This window comes from Coenobita brevimanus, chromosome 23 (genome assembly GCF_032717465.1).
Source record: "Coenobita brevimanus isolate Jiangsu-jjx chromosome 23, ASM3271746v2, whole genome shotgun sequence".
NCBI classification, from domain to species: domain Eukaryota; kingdom Metazoa; phylum Arthropoda; class Malacostraca; order Decapoda; family Coenobitidae; genus Coenobita; species Coenobita brevimanus.
The window spans coordinates 56764275-56778666 of NC_136976.1; the positions used below are offsets into that span (position 1 = coordinate 56764275).

Genomic DNA, 14392 nt, shown 5'->3' on the forward strand with positions numbered 1-14392 from the left:
CAGGTAAACCAGGCCTTCACAGAATGGTGCCACACAACAGGAAGGACATCCATTAGCCCACAAAGGCAACAGGGCTGTTTTGCATGCCCCACAATAACGAGTTTCAGCCAATGTGACCCATTAGCATTACCAAAGCACAAAACAGATACGGTAGCCATTGCATAGACAACTTGTGGCCAGGCACATGCTTCTCCTTCTCATCTATCATAGTGTTGGAGGGCATTGTGTGACAGAAGAGGCCACTTTCGTCAGCATTATAGACTTGACCAAGAGCGAGGCCCTCCTTCTCAGTCAAACCAAACAAAGTCTGCCAAAATTCCTCCATTCCCTCCTCACTGGCGTCCAAAGCTTCACCCTGGGTCTTGCGATTGGTAAGACCATGTCAAAGCTTGAACCTCAACAACCAATCTTTGGATGCCTTGAAGTTTGGGACGTTGTGAAGGTGAGCGAACCTTTTGGCAGCAGCCTTCAACTTGGTGTCTTTCAGTAGCATGCCCGCAGCCCACTGTTGCAAGGACCATATAAATGTAGAATGGTCGACTTCGGCATGCTGGGACAAGTTCACAGTCTTCCATTTGGTATTATGTCTGTTCTGGCCAACGTCTGCCATGCACTGGTGAGTTTGTCATGAGGTTTCCTGATGTCGTGTAGGGTTTGGCGGGGTAGGTTGCATTCCTTAAGGATGTGGGAAGTGGGTCATCCCACATAAATCTTGCTCAGGATCTCCCACTTCTTCTCCAACAACACTATCCTCTTCCTTTTCCCTGATGGTGATTCACGAATTCTGTGATTTATGAATAATAACTCGTGAAAAATTAATTTGGGTCTGGACTTTGGCCAACCCGCCCCCACACCATCCTACCTACACCTATCTAGGCACCATCAAACACAAACATACAAAGTTAGGAATATTCAGTGCATGTATTAAATAGAAATAAGCCATGTTAAGGGATCTCACCTTAATCCTATGATGAAATTGCTTAAGTGAATGGAGTGGGGTGGTGTTGAGAAGAACTTAGAACCTCTCAGCACTTGTTCTTCCCAAACTCTTTCGTCAGCTTTGAAAACTTCTCTCTCCTCTCAACACGACGAATGAACTCCAAATGTTGACTGTACAACAACTGTGGCAGCTTCTTGACGCCATACTGCTTAGAGCACTTCATTGGGGGCTCGGGAGAGGCCATGGCAAGTAGGAGGCAGGGAAAAGTTGCACAAAAAAGGCAGTTAGCTCGTACTCCACGGCGACGGTCTGTAGTGTGCGGACTGGCGGGACAAGAACAACAACATGGCAGCATTAGTATGCACATATGCCACCAGGGATGTGCGATGATTGGTTGCTGGGTCGCGATTTTCAATATGAATGCCGCGGTTTACAGTTCTCCTCAGAAAAGGCCCACTTAGGTGCCTAGATCTGCGATTTTCGTGACTTAACAGTGATTTAAGGTTGCCGGCAGTCTGACGGCCACCTAGCTGTGATTTACGAATCCGTGATTTATGAACACGCGATTTATGAGGATTAGTGTATGTGTTTTAGACAGAAAATTGCTGTAGCAGGGTCAGATGTGAAGAGACTGTATTGTCTTATTGCCGACTTGATAGGGCATATAGGAACAAAGAAGCTTCCTGACAATTTCTCTGATGCAGACTTAGCGAATAAATTTATGAAGTATTTTGAGGAGAAAATCTTAAATATTGTCAATAATTTCCAAGGTGCAGGACCTGTGGTCCGCCAAGTGCACCTGCCAGATATCCCGTACATTGGTTTGTGTTGCTTTAAGGAAGTTAGTTTTGTGAAATTAGAGACTCTGATGAAAAGAGTTAAACTGACATATTGTTCTAGTGATCCAGTCTCAATGTCAGATACAGCTAAGGAAGGAAGGCTTCCCTAGTCTTGTGCAGTTGATCATGAAAATTGTGAACTTAAGTATTACTGAATGTGTGTTTCCACAAAGTGAAAAATTGGCAATTGTCAAACCTACTTTAAAGGGCAATAAAGATCATCAGAGTTTGAGCTCCTATAGACCAGTTTCAAATCTGTCATATATGTCCAAAATTATTGAGAATGTTGTACTTGATTAATTGATGGAATATCTGGTGAATATTAATGTATTACCAGATAAATCATTCTGCTTATAGGCAATTGTACTCAACAGAAACATTGCTGTGTAGTGTCACTAATGAGTTACTAGGATGGATGGATGAGGGAAAATGTGATGTCTTAATATTATTAGATTTCAGTGCTGCTTTTGACACAGTAGTACATGAGCTATTGTTGGAAGATTTGAGGACTATAGGAGTGAAACAACGAGCACTCAGTTACTTGGAAAGTTATTTAGATAATAGAAGTTACTGTGTACAAGTAGGAAACTCTTTCTGAACATAGGATACTTAGAAGAGGTGTTCCCAAAGGCAGTGTACTGGGACCTGCACTGTTCTGCATTTACACTATTGAGCTTTCATTCTTGCTAAGGGAACATGGAGTGGCCTTTAACCTTTTTGCTGATGATACTCAGTTTTATTTGTCTATTAATAATGCACTGGACACTGAAACTCTGTTGACTAGGATTATGGGAGATATCATGAAATGGATGGATAGTAAACAACTAAAACTGAATGAAGATAAAACAGAATGTTTGATTTTTGGTAAAAGGGATGCCTTGAGAGGGTTGCATGGTTTGCAGGGTTTTAGTATTAATGGAAATATTGTAAATATATCTGAGAAGGTCAAGGACTTAGGTGTGATTATTGATAAACATATGAATTTCAATGAACAAATAAATGGATTTGTAAAATTGGCAAGACTTAACTTACGATATATTGCCTTTATAAGGAAATATTTGGATATTCATTCCGTTAAGATGCTTATACATAACTATGTCATTAATAGATTGGATTACTGTAATTCTCTGTACTACGATTTGCCTAAATATCAGCTGAAGAAAATGCAAATTATCATGAACAGAGCAGCTAGATTAATAATGAATTTGCCATCATATGTGAGGATTACACCAGTTCTCACTGAACTACAGTGGTTGCCAGTTAAGCCTAGAATCATATACAAAATTTGTGTTATGACATACCGGTATGTGGCAATGAAGACCGGGAAACCGAAATACTTAAGGAAATTATTATAACCATTTGAACTACAAACAGATATTGTAGTTAGACATGCTTCTGATGGCTATAGACTCTTAGAACCTAGGTGTAACACAGACATTGGTTTTAAAGCCTTTAAAAATTGTGCCCCAAGACTATATAATAGATTACCAAGTGCTGTTAAGAGCAGTAATAATGTTGATCTGTTCAAAAGGAGACTAAAAACATTCTTGTTTTGTGACTGCTATGATATGGAGGACAAGTGTATTAGAGATTATTATGTATTATGAAATTTTGTAAAGTGTGCAGTATTAAATTGATAGGACACATTATTATTATGAGTCAGTGTGATCATGTTATTTACTATAAAGTGTCAGGGTGATTATTAATAGTCTTGTGTCAAATTTATTGTATTACTGAAAATGGGCACTACTGAATTGGAATTACAGTACTAGTTTTATTACTTTTAAGTATGCATAACCATGTTTTACTGTTAAGTTTTTATTATTACCTAGTCTTTCTATAATATTAAGTTTTACTATTAAGTTTTGCTACCTAGTCTTTCATTAAGTTTATAGTGCAATAATTGTATCAATACATGTTATATTATTTTTGTAAAATATTGGTGGCTCTGCAAAGTGCCACATGTTGGTGGAATGGAACCTGATAAACCCAATAAAGATAAAGATAAAGATAAATGGAAAAACAGATTCCTGCCTATACCTATTCCAATACTGATACTCTAAAAATGGCCGATACCACCGATAACGATACATCTGTACATCTCTGCTGTTAAAGTTTGGTTTCCATATTGATTATTATTTTTATGGTGGATTGCTTCATGGCGATTTTCTTTCCCTGTTGCTTTTATCCATGCTTTGTTTCTCTGACACCTGAACATAATGGCTGACACTTGCTGAAAGCTACACAACTGTACTGATATTAATTTGGGTTTCGATTCTGCTGTATCTGGCTATTATTATTTGTTGGGATAGGTTATGGTTCTTTAGGCTGGGCTAGGTTGGGTTTGATTAGGTTCTTTGTGGTTAGGCTAAGATATATTGTTTTGTTAGGCTAAGATATATTGTTTTGTTAGGATAGATCTGTTTAGGTTAGGTAAGGACTGGCTATGAATATGTAAAGTTAGGTTAATACAGTAGGTTTTTGAGTCTGCCATTACACTTGCAAAACAAACACCAGTGATTCAGAACGAAGATCGATAAAAATATGGAGAAGACAATCTGCAGTAAACAATTACCACCTGAAAATCATAACAAAACAGAAAACAAACTGGGAGAGGAGGAAGTGAAATGATAAGGTACAGTATCTCTGGTGCTTAAACTAAAGCATACAGTAATTATATTGTACGAAGACAATAACCAAGAAATTGTAATCCTATACTCATACAGTTCGGTAATACACATAGTATGGCTGGTTGATAGTAATCACCCACTCTTTACTTATCTGCATATTACGTTATACTTTTTGCTTTAACAACTGATTTTTTTACATTCATTCAGTCACTACAAAGGCTGAGAAGTGCACCTTCAATTAATACTCTTCTTTCTTGTGTATAATGGTGGTGTTCAAAGAGCATCCACCATTCCACCTTCACTTTTGTTTCGTTATGAGCAATTTTTCTGTTGATTACAAACGCAACTGTGCTTTCCAACGTGCAAGGGGAGCACAGTACCAGGGTGTCAGGCTCGTAATCGTGAGGTTCCGACTCCGAGTTCGCGCCCCCAGCCGGTGGCTGCTGTGCCGGAAGGGGTAGCGCTCTCCTGTAACCCTAGCAGGTCTATATGATCTGATGACGTCCAGCTCGGGGATTAATCCCCCCTTTTCCAACATGCAAGAATTCTGAGGGGCGAGGGAAAATTGGGGTTATGCCCGTGGAACGACAAAGGGGAGTTAGGAAAATGTTCCCCCGAGCTAGACCTTCTTAGATTATATAGCCCTGCTAGGTGACAGAAGGGCGCTATTCAGACTATCACCAGATTATTGGAATAAAGTTACAGCACATAACCGAGAGTGGCATATGGATTAATGACAACACAAGACCACGTGCGTAAATGCATGTCACTTTCGGTGTCGCATGCTTCGTATTTGATTTCAGTGTTTTATATTATTGTGATGTGATCGATTGAAGTTTGCCCTTCGCAGCATTTTTTTTTACATGGAATTATGTATATATATACTTTTCAATCAGATTTTGCTCTTTACAAATAACATTTTTATTAGCCGAGTATGCCAATTGGCGTCAACAACAAACATGGCTGGGGCGGGTTTTCGGGGTTGTTCGGTGCTTTCCAAAGTTTTATCAGAGAAGTGTAAAGACTGCTTACCCATGAAATGCCCACCTTATCAGCTGTTATGCCTGGTAGACGATATGCTGTTGGCCTGGGACAGAGAGGATGTCTGCCTCTACGCTTGTCTCCTCGATCCAGCCCCAGACTCTCTGGTTCAGGTAGCTTAATCATGTTTGCATGGATATACGTAAACCGACGTTACTGGAAGTCATTGTCCGATGTTCTCAAGTCTTTAAGAATAATGCTTCTGTGATTAAAATAATTGACCTTTACAAGCTGCATCACTTGGAGATTCAGATGAACCCAACTTGACAGTGACAGCCTTATCAAATTACAGTACTTTGACATGTGTGAGGTTTGGTACCATACAGGATGTGAGAAGGTCAGTGCAAAGAAATATGAATTCCTGATGGACGAGGACATGTTCTGGTTTTGTAGGGATTGCAAGCCCCAAATAAAGAGAAGATTGTTGAGGGTGGAAGCACTGGAAAAGAGGCTAGAAGTAGTAATAAATGAAAATGAAGAATTAAGGAAAAGTATTAAACAAATCCAGGTAAATGTGGATAAGAAGTTAGACAATCTGAGAAAGGATGTGATTGAGGAGATTGAGGGAAAAATCATATTGGACATCGAGGCAGAGGAAAAAGAGAGAATGAAGAAAAACCTAGTACAGTAATATACAATCTCCCAGAACCCGAGAAGGAAAACCCATGGGAGGCAGTGGAGGAGGATATCAAAACCTCCAATGATAATAAATAATGAGGTGGGGGTAGAGAATACTGAAATAGATGTTGTCAGGTTAGGCAATCCAGTAGGAAGGGAGGGAAGAAGTAGACCCTTAACACTAAAGTTAAAAGAGACAAATTTGAAATAGGAAGTACTAAAAAATGCAAAGAATCTGTAGAACACCAGAAACCCCATTGCAAAAAAAATCTCAGTCACTTTAGACGTGACCAGGGCTGAAAGAGAGAAAACCAAAGAGCTTTGGGAGGGGCTGAAAGAAAAATGAAATCAAGGAGAAAGAGGGCGGTATATAAAAAATGGGGAGCTGGTAAAAAATAGAAATGTTGGAAATCAATGAAAATACAAGAACCAGTCCTACTTCAAAATCAAATTACTAAATATACAGGGCCTAACAAATGTAAAGATTACGGAATTACATGAAATTGTAAAAGGTAGGCAGTTACTATGTCTGACAAACTCAATTGAAATATGATAAAATAAGGATAAGTAACCATATGGTAAGTATACAGAGTATGAGAGAAAAGGAGAATAAAAAGGAGGTGGTCTGATGGTACTGTATGAAGAAAATCTAGATATAAATGTGGAACAGATAAAAACATTAAACAAGGACATATTGTATTGCAATTGCCAAATCAACAACCTGAGATTCAAACTAACACTTGTGTACCTGCCAGTAGGGGGTAGTGAGGCTGACAAATAGCGAGGCAAAGCAATAAAAGAAGAAATTGAAAATTAAAAGCAATACAGGAACCCTTAATACTCCTAGAGGATTTTAATGGTCACTTAGGATTCCTAGGAAAGCAGAAGGTAGATAGCACTGGGAAGGAAGTAATAAGATAGATGGAGGAGTATAACTTAATATTGTTAAATGGGGATCAACGATATGAAGGAGAAACAACATGGGAGAGAGGACAGCAGAAAAGTGCTATCGACTTGGTTTTAGTAAATACTCCTATGTTTGATAAATGTAATCATATGGTAATCGTCGAGCTAGCATGTTGTAAATACACACCTCAAGGGCTCTTGGATGCCCAGGCAACCAACCTAAAAGTTAGGCTCGTTGTCATCTGCTGTCTGACTCTTTCTAGCTAAGTAACCTTTACGAATTGGCCAATTCAATGGGGAATTAGCTAGGAGGTAGGAGAGTAATAATTAGGTGAGTTAAGGTGTCAGTTATGGTACACCTAATCCTCCTAAGAGACATGTGAATTTACTTAAGGTTGTCTTAAATTAACACATGTCAGACAAAGGAGTGTATAAGAATTTTCTGACACATTTTTTGGTGTCCCGAGTGAGGGTACCGACTTGAACAAATTAATTTCTGACATTTTTGGTGCCCCGAGCGAGGATACTGACTTCATTCATTCATTCATTCATTGCCAGATGCCATGTATCCCAGACAGGGTGGCCAAGGGCTTAGAGTTAATTGTTTTACAGGGAGGGGCACTAATCCTCCACCAACCCCACATGACTTGAACAAATTAATTTCTGACATTTTTGGTGCCCCTGAGAGTGAGGATTGCAGATGTGTGCAGAAGCATTGAATGTTTTTAAGGTTGCTCTTGTTGGGCATAGCGTACTACCACGTTCGGTACAAGTGGATGACGTGGAAAAGACGTACATACCGCGCTCCGGGTGGAAGGGCACGTTCCTTTTCCGACGATGAAAGTTTAAATGCCGTATTAAATTGGGAGCATGACCGCACTATTCTTTTCCTGGGAGGAAATGATATTCATGAAGATGTGGAGGTTAATGGAGTTGTGGAAAACATTCTAGCCATGGTAGGAGCCATAGAAGGTTCTTGTAAATCTTCGGTAGCCATAACCCTTCTTGAGCCTAGAAACCTACCATATGGCTCTCCAGTTTGCTATGGTACATATAAAATAATTGGAACCATCATGGCAGAGAAGCGGTTCTGCAGAAATTTATAAATTATATAGATCTCAGGAAAGGACAGTTCTGTGCTATACGAGCTGTGGGTGGGCCTATGGTTTACTAGGAGATAAATATTTTGAGCTTGGGGAATATGGTATTTTGGAAATTGGGTGTGGGGATGATATATAACCTAAAAGGTTTAACAACCCAGAGGGATAGGTTTGATATTATGGACCTAATCCCTACACTCCTTAGAATTAAAATGATTAATTAGCTGAGCCAGAAAATGAGTATTTTAGAAATTGAGTGTGAGGATAAAATATAACCCTAGAGGTTTAACAACCCAGGGGGAAAGGCTTGATATTGCGGACCTAATCCCTACACTCTGCAAAATTTAAAATACAGTAATTAGATAATTACTACACTGGGGTAAATTTGTGGTTGAAATTAATGGTTAAATTATTAAATTAGAAATCAGTCAACATGTCTGTTTCCTTGTTACAGAGATCTAGTAGTAAGGCAGGATGGGTAACAAGAGCCGTAAATAATTGCAAACAGTCGTTAGACGAAATACCTTTGTCCAGGGAGAAATTACCGGTAAATAGTCTCCTAAATATATTGAAAGACTGATGGACTAAGTATGAAGAAGGTTATATAAATTCAGAAGCGGCTATAATGAAAGCTGATGATAAAGATTTCTCAGAGTCAGAGATAATTTAGAAGAATATTTAACCGTAGTAAAGTCACTAGAATCAAAATTAGCTGAGACTGCCGCGGAAACACAAGTTGTGGAACAGCGGAGTAGAGCTGCACTACCACAAATAATGCTTTCGGAGTTTGATGGGGAGCAAAATTGGAAATCGTTTTGGGATCATTTCAAATACTTAGTTCATGATAGAACCAATCTCCCTAAGGTAAGGAAACTCACATATCGGTTAGGACAGATCAAAGGAACACCTTATCAGCTGATAAAAGAAATACCAGTAGAAGAAAATAATTATGAGATGGCCTTGACTATCCTTAGACAAAACTATGAAGACAGGGAGCAAGTTATTACTCAGTTACTGAAGGCTGTAATTGAATTACCCATATCTAAACACAATTTTGATTCCTTGCAAAATTTTAGAATTGCAATGAGCTGTAATTTAAAGGCCCTAGGTACTTACAAAGATATTAAGGCATCAGCTTGAGTGCTTTCAAAAATTGTGTCCTTAAAGCTTTACCAAAAACCAAGGATGCCTTGTATGGTAGGTACCAAAAGGATAATTTCTCCTGTGAAGAGATTGAGGAAGGCTTGATGCAACTCTGTAAACATTTGCCAGGAATAGTAAAGCCTACTGAGATTAAACAGAAGACTGAAATAAAGAAAAAACCTACTAACCAACTGGTTGGGAAACCTAAGTCAGAGAAGACTAAATATGTGCCTAAGGAAGAGATAGGTACTTTTCTTAGTTCCTTAAAGGCTAAGGATAAAGTATTACAGACAAGGAAGAGACAGGTTGATGAAATTAACCCCTTAACCGCGTGGCATCACAGGATTCTTAACTATTAAGGAAGCTCAGTCTTTTGATTTAGTTAGACCTGTAATACAAGTAGGCAGATATAAATGTTGTATAGCAGCAGCTGTACTTAACAATATGGAGACAAGTCTATATATAAAAGGACTGAAGGAAACCTCTGATCATCTACAAAGCTCTGGGATAAAGTTGGCTAAACGGAATGTAGAATCAGATACTATGGGTCCCATAAAAATGATAATTAGTTCAGATTACTGTGGGAGATTCCTACATAGGACTTTCAAGAAGAATAAGGTACAGATGATCAAGAGTCTAGGAGGTAACCTTATTATGGGTCAGTTGCCTTTTCCAAAACAAGCTACAGGAGAGGCCAAACTAGTAGACACAGTCTTTGTTACCCCCACACAGTCACTGATGGTAGCTACAATAGGAGCAGAACTAGAACCTACTCAGATAGCCGGACTTGTTGGATGAAAATATTGAACCTGTACACAAATTGTGGGACCTAGACAGTGTAGGAATACACTCTGAGGAACCAACCCCTGAAGATAAAATAATTTTGGATTTGTATAACCAGTCTGTGGAATTTAGGGATGGACAGTGTTGGGTAGGCTTACCATGGAAACTAAACCATTCGGAGTTATCAACAAATTACCAAGCAGCTAAGGCTCAGTTAAGTTCTCTTCTAAGAAAGTTGAGAGATAAACCAGAATATCTAACCCTATATGATAATATTATAAAAGATCAATTTGAAGAATAAATTTATAGAAGAGGTGGAATTCATTGTTAACCACAAAGAAGGACATTATTTACCACATCATGCTGTAAGCAAGGATTCAGTAACTACTCCCATAAGGATAGTTTTCAATTGTAGTAGTAAAGCGTCCAAGCGATCAGCTAGCTTGAACGATTGCCTATATGCTGGACCTACACTAACAGAGAAGTTAGGGAATGTGTTACTAAGATTTAGAGAGAAACCTTATGCTTATACAGCAGACATAGTAAGGCTTTTCTCAGAATAGGACTGAGAGAGGAGGATAGTAAATTTGCAAAATTCCTCTTGCCTCAAGTTCCTTAAAATGAGGATAGTCCATTGAAAACTTACTGTTTCCGATCAGTGCTCTTTGGCTCTTGTGCTAGTCCTTTCCTACTTTGCAACACTTTAAAGCTTCATTTTGAAGATGCCAAATGCCTAGAAATAGGGCAGGCTTTTTCTATGGATAATTTGCAAGGTGTTGCTGATATGGAGTTGGAAGCATTGAAGGCTTATGAAGTAGCCAATTCTGAATGTGGGAAGGCAAATTTGCCATTACAGAGCTGGAATACAAATTCACCATTTTTGAGGAATCAAATACTAGAGGACTCTCCAAATAATGACATTCCCAAAATTCAAAATGTGTTGGGTCTTAACTGGGATACAATCGCTGATGATATAAGTTTGAAACCAATAAAGTTCTCTGATGTCACTCACACCAAGAGATCCTTGTTTAAGTCAGGGCTCCACTTTATTTGACCCATTAGGATTGGTCAGTCCTATACCTATTAGGGGCAAATGTTTAGTGCAGGAAGTTTGGCGAGAAAAGCTAGACTGGGACACGGAATTAGGTGAGACATATGTGGAACAGTGGGAACAGATTAGAAAGGAGTTTGAAACCACATCAAGCAAATGTATTCCCAGGAAAATAAACAGTAATGAGAAATCACATTTACACATATTTTGTGATCCTTCTCAAAGGGCTTATGGAGCAGTAGCTTATTGCGCAACAGGAGAGGATAGTGAGATTATTATGTCCAAAGCCACAGTTGCGCCAAATAAAGGAAGAACCCTACCTCAAATGGAATTGGCTTCCGTAGAAGTAGGAACTAAATTGGCCAGGTATATAACCACTACTCTTGATACTCAGTTTGAGGATATTTATACATGGACTGAAAGTGAGATTTGTCTTTACTGGATAGGGAAGGAAGACAGTAAAATTCCTTTCGTCTGCAGTGGAGTGAAGACTATTAAAGAACTGTCTTCCAAATTTAAATTCATGCGTGTATCTTCTAAACAAAACCAGGCCGATCTGCCCTCAAGAGGTTCGACTGTAAAGAGACTGATCAAAGACAACTTGTGGTTTAAAGGTCCTACATGGTTACTCACTAAAGATTGGCCTGAGCAGAAACAGTATAGTATTGCTGAGGTTGGTGTAATAAACTTGGATCCTGTAGTACCTGAGCCAGAAGTAATTGACATCAGCCAGTTTTCATCAACAAGACAACTTATTAACACTACTAAATTAGTTGTTGAATTTTTTAATAAGAAAGTGGGGTTTCAGAAGTTAGATCCCATGAAATATTGGCTGAAAAGGATACAAAGGAAATTTTACGGAGAGATGTGTGACCTTATAGGCCAAGGCACTGGGAACAAGAATAAGCTGATAAGAGATTTGGGTCTGATTAGATGCCGGGGTCAAATAATAAAGGCTGATTTGCGTCTCCAAACTAGACATCCCATATTATTACCCAAGAGTGGATACTTTGTACAGTTAATTGTAAAGGAAGCCCATGATTTGACTCTTCATGGAGGTTTGCTGCAGACTTTGGCCCGAATCTGGGAAAGGTATTGGATCCCTAAGGGTAGACAGGTCATAAAGAAATATCTCAAAGGTTGCATCATGTGTAGGGGGTACGAACAATGACCATATGACTATCCAGGACCACCTTCCTTACCAGGGGATAGGGTAAATGTGAGTCAGTTCTTCAAGGTAGCTGGAGTGGATTACACAGGGGCTATAACTGTTACGGATGAGGAACTCCCCATAAGGTTTACATATGTCTGTTTACATGTACCTACACAAGGGCAGTCCATCTAGAAATGGCAGAAGAGCTGAGTTCAGAGACATTCCTGAACGTATTTTGAAGATTTGCCACTAGAAGGTCTTGTCCGAACAAATTAATTAGCAACAACAGAACCAATTTCATTGGAGCAGCACCTCTACTTTTGAACATAATGAATGACCCAAAGGTTAAATCGGTGCTGGGAATCCGAAATTGTACCTGGCAGTTCGTAGCTCCAAGAGCACCATGGCAAAATGGATTTACCGAACAAATGATTGGTATTGTGGAGAACTGCCTAAGGAAAACATTTCACAGAACTAAGATCACAAGAGGAGAGTTAAGAACAGTGATAATTGAAATTAAAACTAGGATTAATAATAGACTCCTAACCTATTTAGATGACACTAGCATTTCAATCGAGGCCTTGACACCGGCTCATATGTTGTATGGCAGGAAGCTCCATCCGGTGCCTTGTGTGGATATCCAAGAAGAAATAGATCTTACCATAGAAAATAATGAATTAGGACAACGTCTGTGGGAAGGATATCAACTTCTGAGAGGGGTATTGGATACTTGGAATAGACATTGGAGCGAAGAATATCTTTTGAGCCTATGAGAAAGATTCTATGGGGCTCAGACTGCCAGTAACAAATCTACTATAAACATAGGAGATGTGGTCTTGGTGAAGACAGAATAACCAAGATCCCAGTGGCCATTAACTAAGGTGATCTCCACGCACCCAGATTTGGTGGGGGTGCTGAGACGCGTAAAAATAAAATGTAGGGGACATACCAACATAAAAACTATTGATAAACTGGTACCCCTTGAGTTAGTGGCTACTCCGGATACAGGGGATGGTGGAGATCAAACTGGTGGGATGGTGGAGATCAAACTGGTCAAGATGCACGACCTAGAAGGGCCGCAGCACAGGGTTCTCGAGACCTATGGAGAGAACTCCTGGTCACATTACATGATACAACGTATCATTTTTCACCTGGCCTCAAGACTGTGGGAAATATTTTCCCCCAGAGCAGTTGCGCTCTCTACTTTTAAAATAGTCATCCCTGGCTAGAGAGCAGAGGAAAACCTGAGATCGTTAATACCTGTTCAAGTGGTTTTTATAACCCAGAAATTACGTTCTCTTTAGTAATTCTTATTGTTAATAAATGCTACTGCAACTAACCCTCGTGGACAAATATCTTGTAAATACATGTATTTATTTGGAAAGTTCTGTTGACCTAAACTGCATCTGCATGTTAGGTAATATGTCTTGAGGATGAAAAGCCTCACATGAAAAGCATATGTGGGTTTAATATATTTACTTAGATAAAGAGAATATTTGGTTTGGTGTTCCGATTGAGGATACCGACTTGAACAAATTAATTCTGACATTTTTGGCACCCTGAGTGAGGATACTGACTTGAACAAAATAATTTCTGACACAGGGCATCTTCTGGTAAAAAGAATATAAACCTCTCTCTCCCTCCGTCTTTGAGTAGCGCCATGCGTAAGTTTGCGTAAGGGTGGAGTAGTTAGCGATGATGCACGACCATCACAGCCTGAGCTGTGGCTGGTAGTCCATACGTTAATCTAACAAAAGATGATAATGAAAACATATTATTGTGTTCTGTAGGAAAGCATTGTAAATATAAATATTTCCCAAACCTTTTGTTACCTCAAGACTCAAGTATCATATGAGCCGCTCCGAGCCAGAGGGGTGACCGTGCATTTTGCTTATTTGCTTTGACATCTAATCACCAAACTGTAATATACTTTAAACATGTCATGTTTACCACCATTTTAATCATCTTGGCTAGCACCTTCAAGCTAAACAATAAAATGCTTATAGGTATAATTTTACCATTGTATAATTAGCCACGTCAAAGCTTAACAACTAATTACCGAAAATAAGCAAAATGCACAGTCACCCCTCTGGCTCGGAGCACCTCATATAAGATAACTATTAAGAACCACTTCCATAGTCCATACATCATCTATAATAATAAATGTGCCATGCACTGGAAGTCCACC

General features: G+C 39.1%; 1 protein-coding gene across 1 annotated transcript in view; it reads left to right on the forward strand.

Moving 5' to 3' along the window:
* The first annotated feature begins 5369 nt into the window (after window positions 1-5369).
* mbo (Nuclear pore complex protein Nup88) overlaps window positions 5370-14392 on the forward strand; it is a 177059-nt gene continuing 168036 nt past the window's right edge. The window contains exon 1 of the mRNA XM_080267290.1: window positions 5370-5563. Within this exon, the coding sequence (XP_080123416.1) occupies window positions 5444-5563 (120 nt within the window). The 5' untranslated portion in view covers window positions 5370-5443. The remainder of the gene's footprint in view (window positions 5564-14392) is intronic.